Source organism: Hyperoodon ampullatus (genome assembly GCF_949752795.1).
Source record: "Hyperoodon ampullatus genome assembly, chromosome: 10".
In the NCBI taxonomy this organism is placed as follows: Eukaryota; Metazoa; Chordata; class Mammalia; order Artiodactyla; family Ziphiidae; genus Hyperoodon; species Hyperoodon ampullatus.
Window position 1 is genome coordinate 93806010 of NC_136923.1, and position 25520 is coordinate 93831529.

Sequence of the window (25520 nt, forward strand, 5' to 3'; positions counted from 1 at the left end):
GCTGTTCTGAATTATTTGTTCTTTCCTAAAGATAACCCACACCGTTCAGCCTCCACGGCTTCACTTTCACTGTTACCTCTGCTTGACGTGCCTTTCCCTCCCTTCTCATATCTTCTGTATTTCCAGATGCTGTTACCTCTGACGTTGTGGAGTTTGCCCTAAAAATTACAACACTTCAGGGCTTTCAGTGCTACTGATTTCCTTTATCAGTTCTTTAAAAGTTCTGTAGTACTGATTTTTACCTTAAACCACCGTTATCTGTACCACCACTACCTCAGCCAATCTTCTTTTTTAGGAACTGGGTACAGGAGTGGATTACTTCCTGAAAGGAAGTTTCATGAACTGCTGTGGGTCATGACAGTCTGTAAACAGAGGTCTAGGGAGAGCACCCTGCTCACCTTTCCTCTTTTCTCATAGCAGCTTTCCATTGCTTTGATGAGGCAGCCAGAAGGTTGGAAGGTGGGCATGGTAAGCTTCCCTTCCACATGAAAGCTTCCCTCAGTTGGGCAATCAATGACTCATTAATAAAGTAGACACTGGATTCTTCACTTTATGGTTTTTAGTATTCAGGGCGAGAGTAAGGGAAAAACAGTGTCTGAAATCATTACTCCAAGTTTCACCTTTTTAAAACAGGAGGTGCTTTTTTGAAATTTTGTTTTCTGCTGCATGTTCTAAAAGAAGGAGGGCAGACACTATCTAAAGACTGTAATCAGAGAGAAAAGAATTACTTCTTAAAATACTGAACTGAGTGTTCCGTCATCTTGTCCACCCCTTGGTGGCCTTAGGGGATTGATTGCTCACACGAGGGCATCAGGAAAAAGTAGATTGAAGGTATCTCTTCAGGATATTCTCTTACGATACATGTTGCCTTTCTGCTAGGCCTATTTCGGCTTTCATCCCATTATTGGAGTGTAAAGTAGGTTTTAGGCATGTTTACTTTGTACCTAGTCTTTTAAGAATGAAGCTGGACTATTGGCTCAAGGGAAACAATTGCACTCTTTTTTTTTAAATGATAGGATTGAAAATAACATTCTTTTTTTCTTAGTTAGTGAACTCTGGTGCTGGGGCAATATTATCATGAGTTGGTATTTTTAGAAAAAAAGGGGTGAGATGACCATCTGATTTAAGAACCTTCACTTGGCTGTTACAAGAATATTGGCTTTTCAGTGGCACCTTGCCAGTTCCACCAGCCAGCTGTTCATTGTAGTCAACGGTTTTGGAACATGAAGGGTATTGCAATTAGCAGTGTGGAATACTGATTTGAGAATCTAAAATAGCTCTAGATTTTTAGTAAAATGTACATGCAAATAAAAAATAAATGTCTCATATTTTGAGTGGGATAACAAACCTTTACTAAATGAATTTGCCTCCTCAAAATTATTAGTACTGATAATGAGAAAAATATAATTACAAAATTATGAAGGAAAACATGAAAAAAACTTGCTTTTGACTTCTTTGTCAAAAATGTTTTGTATTGGGCTTCCCTGGTGGCGCGGTGGTTGAGAGTCCACCTGCCGATGCAGGGGACACAGGTTTGTGCCCCTGTCCGGGAAGATCCCACATGCCGCGGAGCGGCTGGGCCCGTGAGCCATGGCCTCTGAGCCTGCGCGTCCGGAGCCTGTGCTCCGCAACGGGAGAGGCCACAACAGTGAGAGGCCTGCATACCGCAAAAAAAAAAAAGAAAAAGTTTTGTATTATGGGGACTTCCCTGGTGGCACAGTGGTTTAGAATCCGCCTGCCAATGCAGGGGACACGGTTTCGAGCCCTAGTCCGGGAAGATTCCCACATGCCGTGGAGCAACTAAGCCCGCAAGCCACAACTACTGAAGCCCGCGTGCCTAGAGCCTGTGAGCCACAACTACTGAGCCTGCATGCCACAATTACTGAAGCCCGCATGCCTAGAGCCCATGCTCTGTAACAAGAGAAGCCACTGCAGTGAGAAGCCTGCACACCACAACGAAGAGTAGCCCCCACTTGCCCCAGCTAGAGAAAGCTCATGCGCAGCAACAAAGACCCAACACAGCCAGAAATGAATGAATGAATGAATGAATAAATAAATAGATTTATTTTTTTTTTATTTTTTTTTTTCGGTACGCGGGCCTCTCACTGCCGTGGCCTCTCCTGTTGCGGAGCACAGGCTCCGGACGCGCAGGCCCAGCGGCCATGGCTCACGGGGCCAGCCGCTCCGCGGCATGTGGCATCTTCCCAGACCGGGGCACGAACCCGTGTCCCCTGCATCGGCAGGCGGACTCTCAACCACTGCGCCACCAGGGAAGCCCCAGATTTATTTTTTAAAAAATGTTTTGTGGGCTTCCCTGGTGGCGCAGTGGTTGGGAGTCCACCTGCCGATGCAGGGGACACGGGTTCGTGCCCCGGTCTGGGAAGATCCCACATGCCGCGGAGCGGCTGGGCCCGTGAGCCATGGCCACTGAGCCTGTGCTCCGGAGCCTGTGCTCCGCAAGGGGAGAGGCCACAACAGTGAGAGGCCCGCCTACCGCAAAAAAAAAAAAAAAAAAAAAAAAAAAAAAAAAATGTTTTGTTATATGATTGTTCATCTATTTTCCGTGGCTTTACATTTCCCCAGGAAACTGTGTTTCAGCATCGCTAACTGACACTGACAAAATTACAAACCAGAGGATTTCCTGGAGGCTTGGACCTTTTGTGTCAGGATGATCTGTGGACTTCAATCCTTTGATATATGCTCTCCCCTTTCATTTAAAAGTGGAAAACACTGCTCCTATTCTGGATGATTTTTAATTAAAGATTTTAAAATCTATTGTTTAATATTTATCAGTGGAGGGAGAATTGTTCAGTGCTTTTATAAACTGATTCTTACATATACTAGATGGTTCCTAGCTGGCATTAAAATGCTCTATGTCTATAAGTGTTTCAGTGTTTTAATAGTTTAAATTTTGGTAGAACTTTTTTGAGCCATTAATAGGGTAATAGCAGAAAACTGAAAATAGTAGCTTTAGGCTAATTGTACCGGTAATTTCACTGAAGTATAATTGACATGTGAGCATCTAGAAATACCACTCTGGGCATTTGAAGTACTTAAAATTTTATAATCTAAGAGCAGTTTCCATTGGGAATAGATTAATAAATTTATATCTTTTTTTTTTCCTACAGGAAGGAACTTGAAACCTTCAAAGGTAATTTTGTGTTTAATTCTTCACTTTAAAGTAGATGAGAGTTAATTGACATCAGATGTTCTCTCTTGTTGATGATGAAAGAATGCATTCCTTTTTCTTTAAATCAGACAATTTACATCAGAAAATAAGTTTGCTTAATACTGTTTTCATAAGTTTTATTTAATCACAAGTGGTTTTGATATTCTTTTTTAGCTGTAACACATGTACCAAGTGAGAGTTTCTGCTAATGACATTATAAGTAATATGTTAGGAGACACAGTGCTAACTTTGAGGTTGTTGAGAATCATAGTGTTTTGGGGTTTTTTTTTAAACCATTTATTTATTTATTATTTGGCTGTGCAGGGTCAGGTCTTAGTTGTGGCACACAGGATCTTTAGTTGCAGTATGTGGACTCTTAGTTGTGGCATACGGGATCTAGTTCCCTGACCAGGGATTGAACCCGGGCCCCCTGCATTGGGAGCGTGGAGTCTTAGCCACTGGACCACCAGGGAAGTCCCAGAGAATCATAATTTAAGAAGATTCTGGTTTCTGTTGTGCCGAGCCTGGGCCACATGGAGAGGCCGTGGTGATAAAGGCAGAGAGGTGGCCCTGCAGTTGACCCAGAGTCACATGAACCTCCTGCGAGGTTTTCAGTGGTGGGTCATGCTCTGCCACCATCTTGTAACTTTGGATATGTCTCTTTATCTTTTTCAGCCTTAGTTTTTCAATCTGTAAAATTACGAGTTTTGATGAAGCTTTAATGAACTATATTCTGAGATACTAAAAGTGCCCAGCATTGCTTTTTAATTTTAGGGAACTATTGCAGTTGGGCACTGAAGAATAATTCTTGGCCACATTGACCCTTACTGGTTATGGGGAAACACTTGTGAAAAATAGGGAAAACCACAAACTTTCCAACAGCTGAAAGCCCTTCCAATTTGCCACGTTTCAATTACTCGTTAGCAATTGAGTAGTGAAATTTCTTTTCTCAGAATTTCAGTAACCAAGAAGACTTTGAATTATTGCTTATTATGTTTCATATATAAGCTAGTATTGACTTTTAGAGTTACTGGTTAAAGATTTTCCAGTATATTATTTACAGTTGAATTGTTCATGTGTATGATTTATTTGGATGTGTTAGAGAAAATAAGTAACCTGCAAGGTAAAAGGTATAAAGGCTTATTCCTACTATGACTATAATCAGACAGACTTGTTTTGGCTGAGTTTCTATTTGACTGGCTACAGTTATAGTAAATGATTAAGTTCATGGCCAGTTTGTTGAGGGCCATGTTAAATGATCATGTGATGTATTATCATGGCTACATCATTATTCTTAATCAATTTGTGAACCACAACTCATGTACATTATTTTTCCTCACTGGTTTAAAATAAGATTTGAAACCCTCATAAAATATTATTTTCCCTCTCCTTTTCTTTTAGTCTGCTAGCATCTTCTTATATCATGTTAGGAGAAGAAAAAAGCAAGTTAATATTAAAAGACAGGCAGGAACACAGATTATGCAAAATGTCAACTTTCCTTGCATCTCAGTACTGAGGCTTTTTTTTTTTTTTGTATGACAGTATTCACAGAAAAAAAGGAGACCAGCAGTTTGCAAAAGGTTAGATACTGTTACATATTACCTGATAGAGTAACTCAATTTATGCTGAAATATCTTGTTTACACACACATCCCTAATTATGCACAATATTTAACAGCACATCCAACGCACCCACAGGCCAATTAAAGCTCTCAAATTTGAACAAACCCTAAACTGATTATTGTATCATATCTAGTTTTTTAAAGAACTAATATTCATTGAAATTTTTTTCCTCTTGAGTGTTAATTTTTGAATTTTTAAATTTAATTTAATTTATTTTTTTAAACAGGTCCTTATTAGTCATCCATTTTATACACATCAGTGTATACATGTCAATCCCAATCGCCCAATTCATCACACCACCACCCCCACCACCCCGTGGCTTTCCCCGCTTGGTCTCCATACATTTGTTCTCTACATCTGTGTCTCAATTTCTGCCCTGCAAACCGGTTCATCTGTACCATTTTTATACGTTTTACATATATGCGTTAATATGTGATGTTTATTTTTCTATGTCCGACTTACTTCACTCTGTGTGACAGTCTCTGGGTCCATCCACGTCTCTACAAATGACCCAGTTTCGTTCCTTTTTATGGCTGAGTAATATTCCATTGTAGATATGTACCACATCTTCTTTATCCATTCATCTGTCGATGGACATTTAGGTTGCTTCCATGACCTGACCATTGTAAATATTCCTGCAATGAACATTGGGGTGCATGTGTCTTTTTGAATTATGGTTTTCTCTGGGTATATGCCTAGTAGTGGGATTGCTGGGTCATATGGTAGTTCTACTTTTAGTTTTTTAAGGAACCTCCATACTGTTCTCCATAGTGGCTGTATCAATTTACATTCCCACCAACAGTGCAAGAGGGTTCCCTTTTCTCTACACTCTCTCCAGCATTTGTTGTTTGTAGATTTTCTGATGATGCCCATTCTAACTGGTGTGAGGTGATACCTCACTGTGGTTTTGATTTGCATTTCTCTAATAATGAGTGATGTTGAGCAGCTTTTCATGTGCTTCTTGGCCATCTGTATGTCTTTTTTTTTTTTTTTCCTTTTGTGGTACGCGGGTCTCTCACTGTTGTAGCCTCTCCCGCTGCAGAGCACAGGCTCCGGACGCGCAGGCTCAGCGGCCATGGCTCACAGGCCCAGCCGCTCCGCGGCATGTGGGATCCTCCCGAACCGGGGCACGAACCCGCATCCCCTGCACCGGCAGGCGGACTCTCTACCACTGCGCCACCAGGGAAGCCCTGTATGTCTTTTTTGGAGAAATGTCTATTTAGGTCTTCTGCCCATTTTTGGATTGGGTTGTTTGTTTTTTTAATATTGAGCTGCATGAGCTGTTTATATATTTTGGAGATTAATCCTTTGTCTGTTGATTTGTTTGCAAATATTTTCTCCCATTCTGAGGGTTGTCTTTTTGTCTTGTTTATGGTTTCCTTTGCTGTGCAAAAGCTTTTAAGTTTCATTAGATCCCATCTGTTTATTTTTGTTTTTATTTCCATTACTCTAGGAGGTGGATCAAAAAAGATCTTGCTGTGATTTATGTCAAAGAGTGTTCTTCCTATGTTTTCCTCTAAGAGTTTTATAGTGTCCGGCCTCACATTTAGGTCTCTAATCCATTTGGAGTTTATTTTTGTGTATGCTGTTAGGGAGTGTTCTAATTTCATTCTTTTACATGTAGCTCTCCAGTTTTCCCAGCACCACTTATTGAGGAGACTGTCTTTTCTCCATTGTATATCCTTGCCTCCTTTGTCATAGATTAGTTGACCATAGGTGTGTGGGTTTATCTCTGGGCTTTCTGTCTTGTTCCATTGATCTATATTTCTGTTTTTGTGCCAGTACCATATTGTCTTGATTACTGTAACTTTGTAGTATAGTCTGAAGTCAGGGCATCTGATTCCTCCAGCTCCGTTTTTTTTCCCTCAAGACTGCTTTGGCTATTCGGGGTCTTCTGTGTCTCCAAACAAATTTTAAGATTTTTTTGTTCTAGTTCCGTTAAAAATGCCATTGGTAGTTTGATAGAGATTGCATTGAATCTGTAGATTGCTTTGGGTAGTATAGTCATTTTCACAATATTGATTCTTCCATCCAAGAACATGGTATATCTCTCCATCTGTTGATATCATCTTTAATTTCTTTCATCAGCGTCTTTTCTGCATACAGGTCTTTTGTCTCCCTAGATAGGTTTATTCCTAGGTATTTTATTCTTTTTTGTTGCAATGGTAAATGGGAGTGTTTCCTTAATTTCTCTTTCAGATTTTTCATCATTAGTGTATAGGAATGCAAGAGATTTCTGTGCAAAAATTTTGTATCCTGCAACTTCACCAGATTCATTGATTAGCTCTAGTAGTTTTCTGGTGGCATCTTTAGGATTCTCTATGTATAGTATCATGTCATCTGCAAACAATGACAGTTTAACTTCTTCTTTTCCAATTTGTATTCCTTTTATTTCTTTTTCTTCTCTCATTGCCGTGACTAGGACTTCCAAAACTATGTTGAATAATAGTGGTGAGAGTGGACATCCTTGTCTTGTTCCTGATCTTAGAGGAAATGCTTTCAGTTTTTCACCATTGAGAATGACGTTTGCTGTGGGTTTGTCGTATATGACCTTTATTATGTTGAGGTAGGTTCCCTCTATGCCCACTTTCTGGAGAGTTTTTATCATAAATGGGTGTTGAATTTGGTCAAAAGCTTTTTCTGCATCTATTGAGATGATCATATGGTTTTTCTTCTTGAATTTGTTAATATTGGTGTATCACATTGATTGATTTGCATATATTGAAGAATCCTTGCATCCCTGGGATAAATCCCACTTGATCATGGTGTATGATCCTTTTAATGTGTTGTTGGATTCTTTTTGCTAGTATTTTGTTGAGGATTTTTGCATCTATATTCATCAGTGATATTGGTCTGTAAGTTTCTTTTTTTGTAGTATCTTTGTCTGGTTTTGCTATCAGGGTGATGGCGGCCTCATAGAATGAGTTTGGGAGTGTTCCTTCCTCTGCAATTTTTTGGAAGAGTTTGAGAAGGATGAGTGTTAGCTCTTCTCTAAATGTTTGATAGGATTCACCTGTGAAGCCATGTGGTCCTGGACTTTTGTTTGTTGGAAGATTTTTAATCACACTTTCAATTTCATTACTTGTGATTGGTCTGTTCATATTTTCTATTTCTTCCTTGTTCATTCTTGGAAGGTTATACCTTTCTAAGAATTTGTCCATTTCTTCCAGGTTGTCCATTTTATTGGCATAGAGTTGCTTGTAGTAGTCTCTTAGGATGCTTTGTATTTCTGTGGTGTCTGTTCTAACTTCTCCTTTTTCATTTCTAATTTAATTGATTTGAGTTTATCTTTATTGATTTTGTTTATCTTCTCAAAGAACCAGCTTTTAGTTTTATTGATCTTTGCTATTGTTTTCTTTGTTTCATTTATTTCTGCTCTGATCTTGATGATTTCTTGCCTTCTGCTAACTTTGGGTTTTGTTTGTTCTTCTTTCTTTAGCCCCTTTAGGTGTAAAGTTAGATTGTTTATTTGAGATTTTTCTTGTTTCTTGAGGTAGGCTTGTATAGTTATAAACTTCCCTCTTAGAACTGCTTTTGCTGCATCCCATAGGTTTTGGATCATCGTGTTTTCATTGTCATTTGTCTCTAGGTATTTTTTGATTTTCTCCTTGATTTCTTCAGTGATCTGTTGGTTATTTAGTAACGTATTGTTTAGCCTTCATGTTTTTGTGATTTTTTACGGGTTTTTTTTCCATGTAATTGATTTCTAATCTCATAGCATTGTGGTCGGAAAAGATGCTTGGTATGATTTCAATTTTCTTAAATTTACTGAGGCTTGATTTGTGACCCAAGATGTGATCTATCCTGGAGAATGTTCCATGTGCACTTGAGAAGAAAGTGTAATCTGCTGTTTTTGGATGGAATGTCCTATAAATACCAATTAAATCTATCTGCTCTGTTGTGCCATTTAAAGCTTGTGTTTCCTTATTAATTTTCTCTTTGTATGATCTGTCCATTGGTGTAAGTGAGGTGTTAAAGTCCCCCACTGTTATTGTTTTACTGTCGCTTTCCTCTTTTATAGCTGTTAACAGTTGCCTTATGTATTGAGGTGCTCCTGTGTTGGGTGCATATATATTTATAATTGTCACATCTTCTTCTTGGATTGATCCATTGATCATTATGTAGTGTCCTTCCTTGTCTCTTGTAACATTCTTTATTTTAAAGTCTGTTTTATGTGATATGAGTATTGCTACTCCAGCTTTCTTTTGATTTCTATTTGTATGGAATATCTTTTTCCATCCCCTCACTTTCAGTCTGTATGTGTCCGTAGGTCTGCACTGAGTCTCTTGTAGACAGCATATTATATGGGTCTTGTTTTTGTATCCATTCAGCAAGCCTGTGTCTTTTGGTTGGAGCATTTAATCTGTTCACGTTTAAGGTAATTATCGAAATGTATGTTCCTTTGACCATTTTCTTAATTGTTTTTGTAGGTCCTTTTCTTCTCTTGTGTTTCCCACTTAGAGAAGTTCCTTTAGCATTTGTTGTAGAGCTGGTTTGGTGCTGCTGAATTCTCTTAGCTTTTTCTTGTCTGTAAAGCTTTTGATTTCTCCTTCCAATGTGAATGAGATCCTTGCCAGGTAGAGTAATCTTGGTTGTAGGTTCTTCCCTTTCATCACTTTAAGTATATCATGCCACTCCCTTCTGGCTTCTAGTTTCTGCTGAGAAATCAGCTGTTAACCTTATGGGAGTTCCCTTGTATGTTATTTGTCATTTTCCCTTGCTGCTTTCAATAATTTTTCTTTGTCTTTAATTTTTGCGAATTTGATTACTATGTTTCTCGGCATGTTTCTCCTTGGGTTTATCCTGTATGGGACTCTCTACACTTCCTGGACTTGGGTGGCTATTTCCTTTCCCATGTTAGGGAATTTTTCGACTATAGTCTCTTCAAATATTTTCTCGGGTCCTTTCACTCTCTCTTCTCCTTCTGGGACCCCTATAATGCAAATGTTGTTGCGTTTAATGTTGTCCCAGAGGTTTCTTAGGCTGTCTTCATTTCTTTTCATTCTTTTTTCTTTACTCTGTTCCGCAGCAGTGAATTCCACCATTCTGTCTTCCAGGTCACTTATCCATTCTTTGCCTCAGTTATTCTGCTATTGATTCCTTCTAGTGTATTTTTCATTTCAGTTATTGTATTGTTCATCTCTGTTTGTTTGTTCTTTAATTCTTCTAGGTCTTTGTTAAACATTTCTTGCATCTTCTCGATCTTTGCCTCCATTGTTTTTCTCCGGTCCTGGATCATCTTCACTATCATAATTCTGAATTCTTTTTCTGGAAGGTTGCCTATCTCCACTTCATTTAGTTGTTTTTCTGGAGTTTTATCTTTTCGTTCATCTGGTACATAGCATTCTGCCTTTTCATCTTGCCTATTTTTCTGTGAATGTGGTTTTTGTTCCACAGGCTGCAGGATTGTGGTTCTTCTTGCTTCTGCTGTCTGCCCTCTGGTGGATGAGGCTATCTAAGAGGCTTAAGCAAGTTTCCTGATCCGATGGACTGGTGGTGGGTAGAGCTGGGTGTTGCTCTGGTGGACAGAGCTTAGTAAAACTTTAATCTACTTGTCTGCTGATGGGTGGGACTGGGTTTCCTCCCTGTTGGTTGTTTGGCCTGAGGTGACCCAACACTGGAGCCTACCCGGGTTCTTTGTGAGGCTAATGGCAGACTCAGGGAGGGCTCACACCAAGGATTACCTCCCAGAACTTCCGCTGCCAGTGTCCTTGTCCTCACTGTGAGACACAGCCACCCCCCGCCTCTGCAGTAGACCCTCCAACACTAGCAGGTAGGTCTGGCTCAGTCTCCCCTGGGGTCACTGCTCCTTCCCCTGGGTCCCAATGCACACACTACTTTGTGTGTGCCCTCCAAGAGTGAAGTCTCTGTTTCCCCCAGTCCTATCGAAGTCCTGCAATCAAATCCCGCTAGCCTTCAAAGTCTGATTCTCAAGAATTCCTCCTCCCGTTGCTCGACCCACAGGTTGGGAAGCCTGACATGGGGCTAAGAACCTTCACTCTGGTGGGTGGACTTCTGTGGTATAAGTGTTCTCCAGTCTGTGAGTCACCCACCCAGCAGTTATGGGATTTGATTTTCTTGTGATTGAGCCCCTCCTACCGTCTCATTGTGGCTTCTCCTTTGTCTTTGGATGCCGGGTATCTTTTTTGGTGAGTTCCAGTGTCTTCCTGTCAATGATTGTTCAGCAGTTAGTTGTGATTCCGGTGTTCTCACAAGAGGGAGTGAGCGCACGTCCTTCTACTCCGCCATCTTGAACCAAGCTCTGCCTCCTGAGTGTTTTGCTAATATTCCAAAAGTGTGAATAGCATCTAATAAGAAAAAAAGAAATATAACTGCTCTTCCAAGACATGAGTGGAGGAAACAAATTCATTCAAACATATTATAACAATTGCTTATTTTTTGAACATTGCTTTTGCCTTTGTTTTTCCTTTATATGTTGCAGGAAAACAAAAGCTTGTACTTCCTCCAATTGTTTTATTCCACTTGTAGTTATATTTAGAAGGGTTTTGCTAAGTTGGGGAAGAGCTAACTTTGGGGAACAAAAAGGGAAAATTAGTAACCCTCAAAGTTAGTAATGTAGAACCGTATGATCCGCTGAGTTCTGGGTTCTTCCTTCTGTACTCCATTGAGGTTAATGAGTTAAGTTCACCTTGCACTTGTGAAATACTTAGCAAATCTCTACAATGTTATTGAAACTAATTGTTTATTATTTGTTTTCTAAAATATTGGCAACAGGAAGGTTTTCTCTATTCCCCCAAATACGGCATTCATTTAAACTCTTTAGTGATAGTCGCTTGAATATTATTACAATACAAAAAGGTGGGTCGGATCTTAGAAGTCTTAATTTTTTATTTTCAGCGGGGAAGGAACCCCATCATTGTAACTACATGTAGAGTAAGTAAGTTTTTCACAGTCTTTAAAGACATAGGAAATTGGCCACAAATAGATGTGTCTGTTATTTAGGGATTTTCATCATTTTTCCAGTTTAATTTTTAAAATAGATTGTCATTTCATGTATGAATCTTAATCACTGTTAAGTATAAGTCTAGAAATATCGTGGCACTGAAAAGAGTAGAGGTGAGGACATCTAGGCTTGGTTACTGTTCTTATCTCCATAACATTCCTGACTTAACATGGCTTTAACATGCGAACTTGTTCTTTTTCTTTCACTTATGTGCCTTACCAAATTAACCATCACTCTCCTTTTTCTCTGTAAAACACACTGACTGATACCACAGCGTGCTGAATGCTCGTGGCTGATAGGCTACTCGCCAGTACAGCCAAATACTTGCATTTCTATCCAGAGTGAATTGTTTGTTCCCAAATTCATTTACCCTTGTTATTGTAATGTGCAGTTTTTTGTTTTTTTTTAATTTTAGCTTTACTGGAGTATAGTTGATTTACAATATTGTGTTAGTTTCTGGGGTATAGCAAGATAATTCAGTTTTACGCATACATATTTTCATTCATTTTTAGATTCTTTTCTCATATAGGTTATCACAGAATGTTGAGTAGAGTTCCCTGTGTTGTTGGTCATCTATCTTACGTATAGTAGGGTGTGTATGTTCATCCCAAGCTCCTGATTTATCCTCCCTCCCCACCCCTCCACGTTTCCCCTTTGGTAACCATAAGTTTGTTTTCGATATCTGTAAGTCTGTTTCTGTTTTGTAAATGAGTTCATTTGTATCATTTTTAAAATTAGATTCCACATATGAGTGATATCATATGATATTTGTCTTTCTCTGTCTGACTTACTTTACTTAGTATGATAATCTCTAGGTCCATCCATGTTGCTGCAAATGGCATTATTTCATTTTTTATGGCTGAGTAATATTCCATTGTATATATGTACCACATCATCTTTATCCATTCCTCTATCGATGGACATTTAGGTTGCTTCCATGTCTTGACTATTGTAAATAGTGATGCAGTGAACATTGGGGTGCATGTATCCTTTCAGATTATAGTGTTCTCTGTGTATATGCCCAGGAGTGGGATTGCTGGATTGTATGGTAGTTCTATTTTTAGTTTTTTAGGGAACCTCCATACTGTTTTCCATAGTGGTTGTACCAATTTACATTCCCACCAACAGTGTAGGAGGGTTCCCTTTTCTCCATACCCTTAATATGCAGTTTAATTAAATATTAGATAAAATGATGAAACCTCAGCATTAAGGAGAACTGTTCGTAAGAAAATTAAGTTGACTGCTTTGGAAGACTTAATATAGGTGAATAGCTTTTAAAAATTGCTGGAAAATGTATAATTATGAATCAGAAAAGACTTGGGGGAAAATAGTAAAAATTCTGAAAGGTTCTATGCACAGATTGCTTCACAGATCTTAAATTCCTGCTTTGCTTTTAAAAATAGGCTGGTAATTTTATCCAGTGCAGTATAAGGTGGCTTATACAAGGATTTTTTCAACAAGTTGACCTATACTCAAAGAATTCAGGGGAAAAAGTATGTTTGTATTTTAAATTAAAGTGGTTTTTAATGGATTGCTATATTAACTGACTTTTGAAAAATTAAATGACCAACATTGGGATCCAGTTGTATCATATAAGAGGACATCCACTGTAATCTCCTCCTCAATACAACATTACCCAACTGTGTCAGAAATGTGACTGACAGTGTGAAAACATGCCAGGATTTACGGGTTATCACTTTCACAGTGGGTGGATCATCATGAGAGTATGTGGGGAAAGGCAGGTAAGACCAGCCTGTTACAGTGTGATCACATTTAAGGCTTAGCTCTGAGAAACGGAGCCGATGAAGGAGACAGGGCCAGAGTGGTCATCGAAACTGGAGGAAGACCAAGACAGTTCAGTGACAGGAAGTCCAGAGAGGAGACAGTTTAAACTAGAAGTGGTTATCAGTGCTATAAGTAATGCAAAAAAGTTGAGCAGAATGGGGATGAATAGACAACTGGTGACCTGACAGAGCTGTTTGTAAAGGGAGAATCCAGATTGTAAATCAGAAATACACGAGAAATTAGGAAAGAAACGAAAAGGTCACTTGAGATAGAATCAGGATCAAGGTCAGGGGAGAAGGTGAAGTTGAAGATGTTAAGGAGTTGACTAAGATCTAGAGAAGATGGGAAAAAATATCCAGATAGATTATCCTTGTAGAGGATCCAGGACATCTCTTTCTCTGAGACCTTAGAGGAGGAAAGGTTGGCAGGTAATATGGGAAAAAGAATCTGTGTATGGAGGTAGTCTGAATTTGCAAGGCTAGGCTCAGAAGTAGAAATATAAACCAAAACAAATATGCTTTGGTTAACACAAAGCTGCGAATTAAAGAGCACGTATGGTGGATCAGCAGATCATGGTAATCTTGGGTGCTAATGAGATCATGATTAAAATGATTGGCCATGGAATTCAGGCCAGAAAGGAGAGGCCTGATGAGACCAGTAAAATAAGCAAGATACAAGGTACTGGGGATGGCGTACACCCTAAAGGTGAAAAACACTTTGGTTGTTGAGGTGGATCTTGTGGTCAGAGGAAGAATTTCAGTTTGAAATCTTTGAGGTGGAACAGTTCCCAGTGATAATCATGGCTAAATTTGTGTTAAAAAGAAGAAATAAAATTAATGAGATTGTCTGAATTGGAGAATTCTGAGACTATTAGGAGCCTCACTTGTTTAGATGACTTGCATATGGATTATGTGTACTGTTGGCTTGGCAGCCATAGCATGTCACAAAATTGGATGTAATAGATGGTAAACTTGGGTAAAATGTGTTGGTTCAACTCAAAGAGTTAGCTTAACATATAAGACAAAACTCTTCAGCTGCCATTTGGCAATATTTAGGTAATGGAGACTCAGGTTGGGTAAGACAGCTGTCCTCTGTCCTCAAGGAGCTAAAAGCACTGTGGCAAAGCTTATAGGATAGAAAGGCAAATATATAATTTTAATACAATGTAAAAAATATTAAAATAAAAATAAGCACACTAAGGCAGGAGTAATGAACTATTTAGAGAGAGGCACTTGAGTGCTGACCTGGCAGAAGAGGGTAATAAGGACATTCCAGGAAGAAGAAAGAACAATTGCAAAGATGCAGAGATGTTTATTTTATTTCAAGAATACAAGTTAATTGTGAAGCAATTATACTCCAATAAAGTTGTAAAAAAAAAAAAAGAGAATACAAGTTAAGGGGGAGACCTTCATGATGGTGGAGGAGTAAGACGTGGAGATCACCTTCCTCCCCACAAATACATCAAAAATGTATCTATATGTGGAACAACTCGTACAGAACACCTACTGAACGCTGGCAGAAGAACTCAGACTTCGCAAAAGACACCAGAGGGTGACCTAACATGCAGAGGCGGGGCCAAATCCAAAGCTGAACCCCAGGAGCTGTGCGAACAAAGAAGAGAAAGGGAAATCTCTCCCAGCAGGCTCAGGAGCAGCGGATTAAATCTCCACAATCAACTTGATGTACCCTGCATCTGTGGAATACCTGAATAGACAAGGAATCATCCCAAATTGAGGAGGTGGACTTTGGGGGCAACTGTAGACTTGGGTTTCCATTCTGCATCTAGTTTGTTTCTGCTTTTATGTTTATCTCAGTTTAGTATTTAGAGCTTATTATCATTGGTAGATTTGTTTATTGATTTGGTTGCTCTTTTCCTTTATATATATATATATATATATATATATATATATATACACTTTTTTTTCCTTTTTCTCTTTTTGTGAGTGTGTATATGTGTGCTGCTTTGTGTGATTTTTGTCTGTAGGTTTGCTTTTACCATTTGTCCTAGGGTTCTGTCTGTCTGGGGGTTTTTTGGGGTTTTTTTTGGCTTTTTAGTAGAGTTTTTAGCGCTTGTTATCATTGGTGGATTTGTTTATTGGTTTCATCTTTCTTGTTTTATTACTTTTTAAAATTTTAATAATATATTTTTTAATAACTATTTATTATTTATTTATTTATTTATTATTTATTATTTATTATTTTTTATTTATTTGTTTGTTTGTTTGTTTGTTTGTTTTCCTCTCTTTTCTTCTGAGCCGTGTGGCTGACAGGGTCTTAGTGCTCCGGCCAGGTGTCAGGCCTGAGCCTCTGAGGTGGGAGAGCCGAGTTCAGTACACTGGTCCACCAGAGACCTCCTGGCCCCATGTAATATAAATTGCGAGAGCTCTCGCAGAGTTCTCCATCTCAACGCTAAGACCCAGCTCCACTTAATGACCAGCAAGCTCCAATGCTGGACACCCCATGCCAATCAACTAGCAAGACAGGAACACAGCCCCACCCATTAGTGGAGAGGCTGCCTAAAATCATAATAAGATCACAGACACCCCAAAACACACCACCAGACGTGGACCTGCCCACCAGAAAGACAAGATCCAGCTTCATCCATCAGAACACAGGCACCAGTCCGCTCCACCAGGAAGCCTACACAACCCACTGAACCAACCTTACCCACTGGGGGCAGACACCAAAAACCATGGGAACTACAAACCTGGAGCCTGTGAAAAGGAGACCCCAAACACAGTAAGTTAAGCAAAATGAGAAGACAGAGAAATACACAGCAGATGAAGGAGTAAGGTAAAAACCCACCAAACCAAACAAATGAAGAGGAAATAGGCAGTCTACCTGAAAAAGAATTCAGAATAATGATAGTAAAGATGATCCAAAATCTTGGAAAGAGAATGGAGGAAATACAAGAAATGTTTAACAAGGACCTAGAAGAACTAAAGAGCAAACAAACAATGATGAACAACACAATAAATGAAATTAAAAATTCTCTAGAAAGAATCAATAGCAGAATAACTGAGGAAGAAGACCGGATAAGTGACCTGGAAGATAAAGTAGTGGAAATAACTACTGCAGAGCAGAATAAAGAAAAAAGAATGAAAAGAATCGAGGACAGTCTAAGAGACCTGTGGGGCAACATTAAATGCACCAACTTTCTAGTTATAGGGGTCCCAGAAGAAGAAGAGAAATAGAAAGGGACTGAGAAAATATTTAAGGAGATTATAGTTGAAAACTTCCCTAATATGGGAAAGGAAATAGTCAATCAAGTCCAAGAAGTGCAGAGAGTCCCATACAGGATAAATCCAAGGAGAAACACACCAAGACACATATTAATCAAACTATCAAAAATTTAATAGAAAGAAAAAATATTAAAAGCAGCAAGGGAAAAGCAACAAATAACACACAAGGGAATCCCCATAAGGTTAACAGCTGATCTTTCAGCAGAAACTCTGCAAGACATAAGGGTGTGGCAGGACATATTTAAAGTGATGAAAGGGAAAAACCTACAACCAAGATTACCGAGCCAAGGATCTCATTCAGATTCGATGGAGAAATTAAAACCTTTATAGACAAGCAAAACCTAAGAGAATTCTGCACCACCAAACCAGCTTCACAACAAATGCTAAAGGAACTTCTCTAGGCAGGAAACACAAGAGAAGGAAAAGACCTACAATAACAAACCCAGAACAATTAAGAAAATGGTAATAGGAGCATACATATCAATAACTACCTTAAATGTAAATGGATTAAATGCTCCAACCAAAAGATATAGAGTGGATGAATGGATACAAAAACAAGACCTGTATATATGCTGTCTACAAGAGACCCACTTCAGACCTAGGGACACATACAGACTGAAAGTGAGGGAATGGTAAAAGATATTCCATGCAAATGGAAATCAGAAGAAAGCTGGAGTAGCAATTCTCATATCAGACAAAACAGACTTTAAATTAAAGACTATTACAAGAGACAAAAAAAGACACTACATAATGGTCAAGGGGTCAATCCAAGAAAAAGATATAACAATTGTAAATATTTATGTACCCAACATAGGAGCACCTCAATACATAAGGCAAATGCTAACAGCCATAAAAGGGGAAAATCGACAGTAACACAATCATAGTAGGGAACTTTAACACCCTACTTTCACCAATGGGCAGATCATCCAAAATGAAAATAAATAAGGAAACACAAGCTTTAAATAAAACATTACACAAGATGGACTTAATTGATACTTACAGGACAGTCCATCCAAAAACAACAGAGTACACTTTCTTCTCAAGTGCTCATGGGACATTCTCCAGGGTAGATTATATCTTGGGTCACAAGTCAAGCCTTGGTAAATTTAAGAAAATTGAAATCATATCAAGTATCTTTTCCAACCACAACACTATGAGACTAGATATGAATTACAGGAAAAAAATCTCTAAAGAAACACAAAAACATTGAGGCTAAACAATACACTACTGAATAACCAAGAGACCACTGAAGAAATCAAAGAGGAAATCAAAAAATACCTAGAAACAAATGACAGTGAAAACACAACGACCCAAAATCTATGGGATGCAGCAAAAGCGGTTCTAAGAGGGAAGTTTATAGCAATACAATCCTACCTCAAAAAACAAGAAACATCTCAAATAAACAACCTAACCTTACACCTAAAGCAATTAGAGAAAGAAGAACAAAAGAACCCCAGAGTTAGCAGAAGGAACGTAATCATAAAGATCAGATCAGAAATAAATGAAAAAGACATGAAGGAAATGATAGCAAAGATCAATAAACCTAAAATCTGGTTCTTTGAGAAGATAAACAAAATTGATAAACCATTAGCCAGACTCATCAAGAAAAAAAGGGAGAAGATTCAAATCAATAGAATTAGAAATGAAAAAGGAGAAGTAACAAGTGACACTGCAGAAATACAAAGGATCATGAGAGATTACTACAAGCAACTATATGCCAATAAAATGGACAACCTGGAAGAAATGGACAAACTCTTAGAAAAGCACAACCTTCCAAGACTGAACCAGGAAGAAATAGAAAATATAAACAGACCAATCACAAGCACTGAAATTGAAACTGTGATTAAAAATCTTCCAACAAACAAAAGCCCAGAACCAGATGGCTTCATAGGCAAATTGAGACACTGAGAGAAGAGCTAACACCTATCCTTCTCAAGCTCTTCCAAAATATAGCAGAGGGAGGAACACTCCCAAATTCATTCTACGAGGCCACCATCACCCTGATACCAAAACCAGACAAAGATGACACAAAAATAGAAAACTACAGGCCAATATCACTGATGAACATAGATGCAAAAACGCTCAGCAAAATGCTAGCAAACAGAATCCAACAGCGCATTAAAAGGATCATACACCATAATCAAGTGGGGTTTATCCCAGGAATGCAAGGATTCTTCAGTGTACGCAAATCAATCAGTGTGATAACACCCTATTAACAAATTGAAGGAGAATAACCATATGATCATCTCAGTAGATGCCGAAAAAGCTTTTCACAAAATTCAACACCCATTTATGATAAAAACCCTCCAGAAAGTAGGCATAGAGGGAACTTACCTCAACATAACAAAGGCCATGTATGACAAACCCACAGCCAACATCTTCCTCAGTGGTGAAAAACTGAAACCATTTCCACTAAGATCAGGAACAGGACAAGATTGCCCACTCTCACCACTGTTATTCAGGATAGTTTTGGAAGTTTTAGCCACAGCAATCAGAGAAGAAAAAGAAATAAAAGGAATACAAATCGGAAAAGAAGAAGTAAAACTGTCACTGTTTGCAGATGACATGATACTATACGTAGAGTATCCTAAAGATGCTACCAGAAAACTACTAGAGCTAATCAATGAACTTGTTAAAGTAACAGGATACAAAATTAATGCACAGAGGGCTTCCCTGGTGGCGCAGTGGTTGAGAGTCCGCCTGCTGATGCAGGGGACACGGGTTCGTGGCCCGGTCTGGGAAGATCCCACATGCCGCGGAGCAGCTAGGCCCGTGAGTCATGGCCGCTGAGCCTGCGCATCCGGAGCCTGTGCTCCGCAACGGGAGAGGCCACAACAGTGAGAGGCCCGCATACCACCAAAAAAAAAAAAAAAAAAAAAAAAAAATTAATGCACAGAAGTCTCTTGCATTCCTATACACTAATGATGAAAAATCTGAAAGAGAAATTAAGGAAACACTCCCATTTATCACTGCAATAAAAAGAATAGAATACCTAGGAATAAACCTAGCTAAGGAGACAAAAGACGTGTATGCAGAAAACTGTAAGACACTGATGAAAGAAATTAAAGATGATAGAAACAGATGGAGAGATATACCATGTTCTTGGATTGGAAGAATCAACATTTTGAAAATGACTATACTACCCAAAACAATCTACAGATTCAATGCAATCCCTATGAAACTACCAATGGCATTTTTCACAGAACTAGAACAAAAAATTTCACAATTTTTATGGAAACACAAAAGACCCCCAATAGCCAGAGCAATCTTGAGAAAGAAAAACAGAGCTGGAGGAATCAGGCTCCCTGACTTCAGACTATACTACAAAGCTACAGTAATCAAGACAGTATGGTACTGGCACAGAAGTAGAAATATAGATCAATGGAACAGGATAGAAAGCCCAGAGATAAACCTACGCACGTATGGTCACCTTATCTTTGATAAAGGAGGCAAGGATATACAGTAGAGAAAAGACAGCCTCTTCAATAAATGATGCTGGGAAAACTGGACAGCTACATGTAAAAGAATGAAATTAGAACACTTCCTAACACCATACACAAAAATAAACTCAAAATGGGTTAAAGACCTAAATGTAAGGCCAGACACTGTAAAACTCTTAGAGGAAAACATAGGAAGAGCATTCTATGACGTACATCACAGCAAGATCCTTTTTGACCCACCTCCTAGAGAAATGGAAATAAAAACAAAAATAAACAAATGGGACCTAATGAAACTTCAAAGCTTTTGCACAGCAAAGGAAACCATAAACAAGACAAAAAGACAACCCTCAGAATGGGAGAAAATATTTGCAAATGAAGCAACTGACAAAGGATTAATCTCCAAAATATACAAGCAGCTCATGCAGCTCAATATCAAAAAAACAAACAACCCAATCTAAAAATTGGCCAAAGACCTAAATCGACATTTCTCCAAAGAAGATATACAGATTCCCAACAAACACATGAAAGGATGCTCAACATCACTAATCATTAGAGAAATGCAAATCAGAACCTCAATGAGGTATCACCTCACACCGGTCAGAATGGCCATTATCAAAAAGTCTACAGGGCTTCCCTGGTGGCACAGTGGTTGAGAGTCCGCCTGCCGCTGCAGGGGACACGGGTTCGTGCCCCGGTCCGGGAAGATCCCACATGCTGCGGAGCAGCTGGGCCTGTGAGGCATGGCCGCTGAGCCTGCGCGTCCGGAGCCTGTGCTCCGCAACGGGAGAGGCCACAACAGTGAGAGGCCCGCGTGCCGCAAAAAAAAAAAAAAAAAAAAAAAAAAAAAAAAAAAAAGTCTACAAACAATAAATGCTGGAGAGGGTGTGGACAAAAGGGAATGCTCTTGCACTGTTGGTGGTTATGTAAATTGATACAGTCACTATGGAGAACAGTATGGAGGTTCCTTATAAAACTAAAAATAGAACTACTGTATGACCCAGCAATCTCACTACTGGGCATATACCCTGAGAAAACCATAATTCAAAAAGTCATGTACCACAGTGTTCATTGCAGCACTATTTACAATAGCCAGGACATGGAAGCCACCTAAGTGTCCATCAGCAGATGAATGAATAAGGAAGTTGTGGCACATATATACAATGGAACATTAGCCATAAAAAGAAATGAAATTGAGTTATTTGTAGTGAGGTGGATGGACCTAGAGTCTGTCTTACAGAGTGAAGTAAGAAAGAGAAAAACAAATACCATATGCTAACACATATATATGGAATGTTAAAAAGAAAATGTTCTGAAGAACCTAGGGGCGGGACAGGAATAGAGACACAGACATAGAGAATGGACTTGTGGACATGGGGAGGGGGAAGGGTAAGCTGGGACGAAATGAGAGAGTGGCATGGACATATATACACTACCAAATGTAAAATAGATAGCTAGTGGGAAGCAGCCGCATCGCACAGGGAGATCAGCTCGGTGCTTTGTGTCCACCTAGAGGGGTGGGAGGGAGATGCCAGAGGGAGGGGATATGGGGATATATGTATATGTATATGTATAGCTGATTCACTTTGTTATACAGCAGAAACTAACACACCATTGTAAAGCAATTATACTCCAATAAAGATATTTTAAAAAAAGAATACAAGTTAAAATTTAATTTCTTGTTCAATGAAATGACTATGAACAATTAGTTAGTGCTGAAGCATATGATGTGTGGGTGAAGTAGTGAGGGGTGAAGTTGAGGCATAGGCAGGGAGCACATGCCACACAGCTCACATGTCATGCAGAGGAGGTTAGGCTTTTTCCTTTGGACCAGTGGTCTCCAAAGAGGCAAGTGAGTATGCAAAGTAATAGTTGTGGAGAAGAAAACTGGAACTTACGTTTCTTTCTTCTTTATGTCATCCTTTTAAGTTTCAATTTTTGTGTACATTCTATAATATACTAATACAGGAATTGATGTATATGTTATATAAATATACACATTTGGGGTGCATGTTGAAAGTTTTTGTTCATGGCGGGACTGCATGGTCTGAAGAGCCCAGCAGTCACTGTTGTAACTGAGAGAGCCAGGTAGGGGTGGGAGCACCCAAAGGGTTTTAATTAGGCTAGCAGGATCCGATTTGCACTGTAGAGCAAGTTTTCTGGGATCATATGGAAGACAGATTGGAAGAGAGAAGGTCTAGAGCAAGAGGGGTTAGTTGAGAAACTGTTAAACATACTTGAATGAAGGCAGTTGTAGAATGGAGAGAAAGACCCAGATTCAAGAATCTAAGTAGGTAGAACAAAAAGAATTTCATGATTGTTGTGAGGAGTCTAGGATGACTGGAATTCTGGCTAGGACATGTGGGTGGATAGATTTTTCACTTACCAGGGTATGTAATAAAGGCAGAAGAGCAGATTTGGGAGGGAACCATAGTGAATTCTGCTGGTTTTTTGGAGAGGAGGTAAAAGTAACGAAATGCAACGAAGACTCAACGCAGCCAAAAAAAAAAAAAAATCCCATTGTATCAATTTATTACATTTCGTTTATCCGTTCACTGGTTGATGGATATTTGGATTGCTTCCACTTTGGGGCTATTGTGAATAATGCTGCTATAAACTTTCATATGCAAGACTTCGGACATATGTTTTCATTTGTCTTGGGTATATGGCTAAGACTGGAATTTCTGGATCATATGATAAGTTTATGCTTAACTTTTTAAGAAACTGCCAAGCTATTCTCTGAAGCAGTGGTACTGTTTACATTCCTACCAGCTATGTATGGGGGTTGTGGTTTCTCCTTACCCTTGCCAACACTTGTTATTGTAGACTCTTAGATTTAGGTCTGTGATCCATTTTTTTTTCCTATGATCCATTTTGAGTCAATTTTTGTGTTTGAATGATGTAAGAGTCTAAGTTATTTTGTTTTGTTTTTTACATATATCCAGTTGTCTCAGAACTTTTTTTGGAAAAGGCTTTTTCCCCCATTGAATTGCTTTGGCACCTTGCCCATAAATGTAACGAGTTTATTTCTGGATCTCAGTTTTGTTCCTTATTGCCGATACCACACTGCCTAGATTACTGTAGTTTTGAAATTGGGAAGTATAAGTCCTCCAACTTTGTTCTTAAAAATCATTTTAGCTATTTTGTGTCTTCTGCATTTCTATATAAATTTTAGGATCGTTTTGTCTATCTCTACAAAAAAAATCATGCTGGGATTTTGATAGGGAGTGTTTTGAATTTCTAGATCCATTTGGGGAGAATTGCTATCTTAACAATATTGAGTCTTCCCATTCATGAACATGGAATGTGTCTTCATTTATTTAGAGCTTTGATTTTTCTTAGCAGTGTTTTGTTATTTTCAATATACAAGTCTCACACTTCTTTTGTTAAATTTGTTTGTAAATATTTTATTCTTGTTGAGTGAATTCTGTCTTGAGCATATTCAATTTGAGGTGTCTATGAGACATTACAGGTAGAAGTGTCCAATGGGTCGTTGGACGTCAGAAGAGAGGTGTGAGCTGGAATTGGGGACAGTCAGCACACAGGTGGGAATGGGGAGCCTTGGGTTTGGATGCAGTTGCTCACGGAGAGCAGGCAGAAGAAAACAAAGGTGACAATGGTTAGAAATCTGGGAAGCACTAGAATTCACTAGACAGGCATAAGAAGAGAACTAGTTCCTTGTAACGGAGGCTGACAACAGTCAGCCACAGAGGTAACGGGGAGAGTGGTGTCGCTCAGCGGAGAACATTTCAAGGAAATGCCAAGCAGCAGTGTCGCGTGGTGGAGAGGACAGGGTGGAAGACAGTCTGAGAAGGGGCATGTAATTTGTCAACTGAAGGCTAATTGGTGATGTTACTGGAATAATTTCAGCAGCATGGGTGTTCCAGTGTAGGGACGGGAGGGGAACCCAGATGGTGGAGGATGAGGGAGTGAGTGGGAGGTTCTGCCTCGTTCGCCATGTGACCCCCAGGTGCCTGGCACGTTGATACTTACTAAACGTTTGAGTGAATGGGGAAGTAGAGCGGTGCTTTCAAAAGCTAAGGCTTAGAGGAGGAAAGAAGAGAGGAGAGGCTAGAGGGGAGGGTCAGGTTGAAGGGAGGAACATTTTTTAATTTGTGAGAAATGTGAGTGCCTTTGTATGAAAAAGGAAAAGAGGCTGTAGAGAGGGAGAGGCTGAGGGCAATGAGAGTGGCTGGTTGATGAAGCTGTGATGCAGAGCGGACCAGAGGGAGTGGGGTTCAGAGCATACGATTTGAAACAGGAAAAGACTGTTGACAAGTATCTGTAACTATTGGAATTGTGGTGATTTAAGATACTTACTAAAAATACATAGCACATTCCAAGCTACTGGTTAGTGTTGCTGAATTTGAAGGAACCTTTAGGCTAAAGCCATGTTGAAAATGAATTGGGGGAAATTTAAAGATACCTTATGTGTTAGGAAACAAACTATATTCTTAATCTTTATTTTATTACTTCCAGATAGCAAGGTTTCTTCTCTTGTGGTATGTTACTAATGTGTCTTTGTGCCTACATGACAGATGCAGGTGGATTTAGTATATTTTCAGCCTCCCTCCCCCTGTTTTTGAGCAGCATTTGGTATGGCCCCAGATCTGTGCATACATCTTTGCACACCAGAGCCCTCAGAGCTTGCATTTGGCTTTTATAGAGGCAGTAGATTCCTATATATGTCTGCTTAAGCCATCAGCAGAAAACTAACAGGCTTAATAGAATTTCTTTGGAAAAACCTGCTTCTGGCTTCAGCCTCACTTCCTTTGTTCAACATCCCAGAAGATGCACATCAAGGGAGCTGCCTGGTAACTGGAGGTTTCACTTGACCAGCACTGAGCTTCTGTTTACTTGTTCAGTTCTCACATCCATGTCATCTCCAGGACTCACCGAAAATAATCAGAGGAATCCCTGTAGGTGGAACTTTATGTTTTTCCTTCAATGCTTTTCTTCAAAATTTTTACCTCCATGCTTGGGTACATTGCGGTATTTGCATGGTATGCAGGTGATACATCACTGAAGAGCAGAAATTAAATTTCACCTTGATTTGAACCTACACAGTATATTTTAATGAAAACATTATTTGTTTCTTTATATTACAAAGAAGTGATAATTACTAAATTAATACCTAAAACAAATAAGTAAAAACTGTTGCATGGAAATGTAGGACTTCTGCTTTTATAATTTTGTGTCTTATCCATCAGGTGAAATTCACCAGTCATTTTTATGACTGGTCACATTTATAAGATAAATATAAAATGCCAGGAAAGCAATGCCAGCCGTTAGAGTAATGAG

General features: G+C 39.1%; 1 protein-coding gene across 3 annotated transcripts in view; it reads left to right on the plus strand.

Moving 5' to 3' along the window:
• Nucleotides 1-25520, plus strand: part of DTNBP1 (dystrobrevin binding protein 1) — a gene marked incomplete at its 5' end in the record, with an annotated part of 119778 nt that overhangs the window by 52393 nt on the left and 41865 nt on the right. For all 3 annotated transcript variants that reach the window (XM_079713515.1, XM_079713516.1, XM_079713517.1), the window contains one exon: nucleotides 3129-3151. In XM_079713515.1, coding sequence (XP_079569641.1) covers nucleotides 3129-3151 — 23 coding nt within the window. The remainder of the gene's footprint in view (nucleotides 1-3128; nucleotides 3152-25520) is intronic.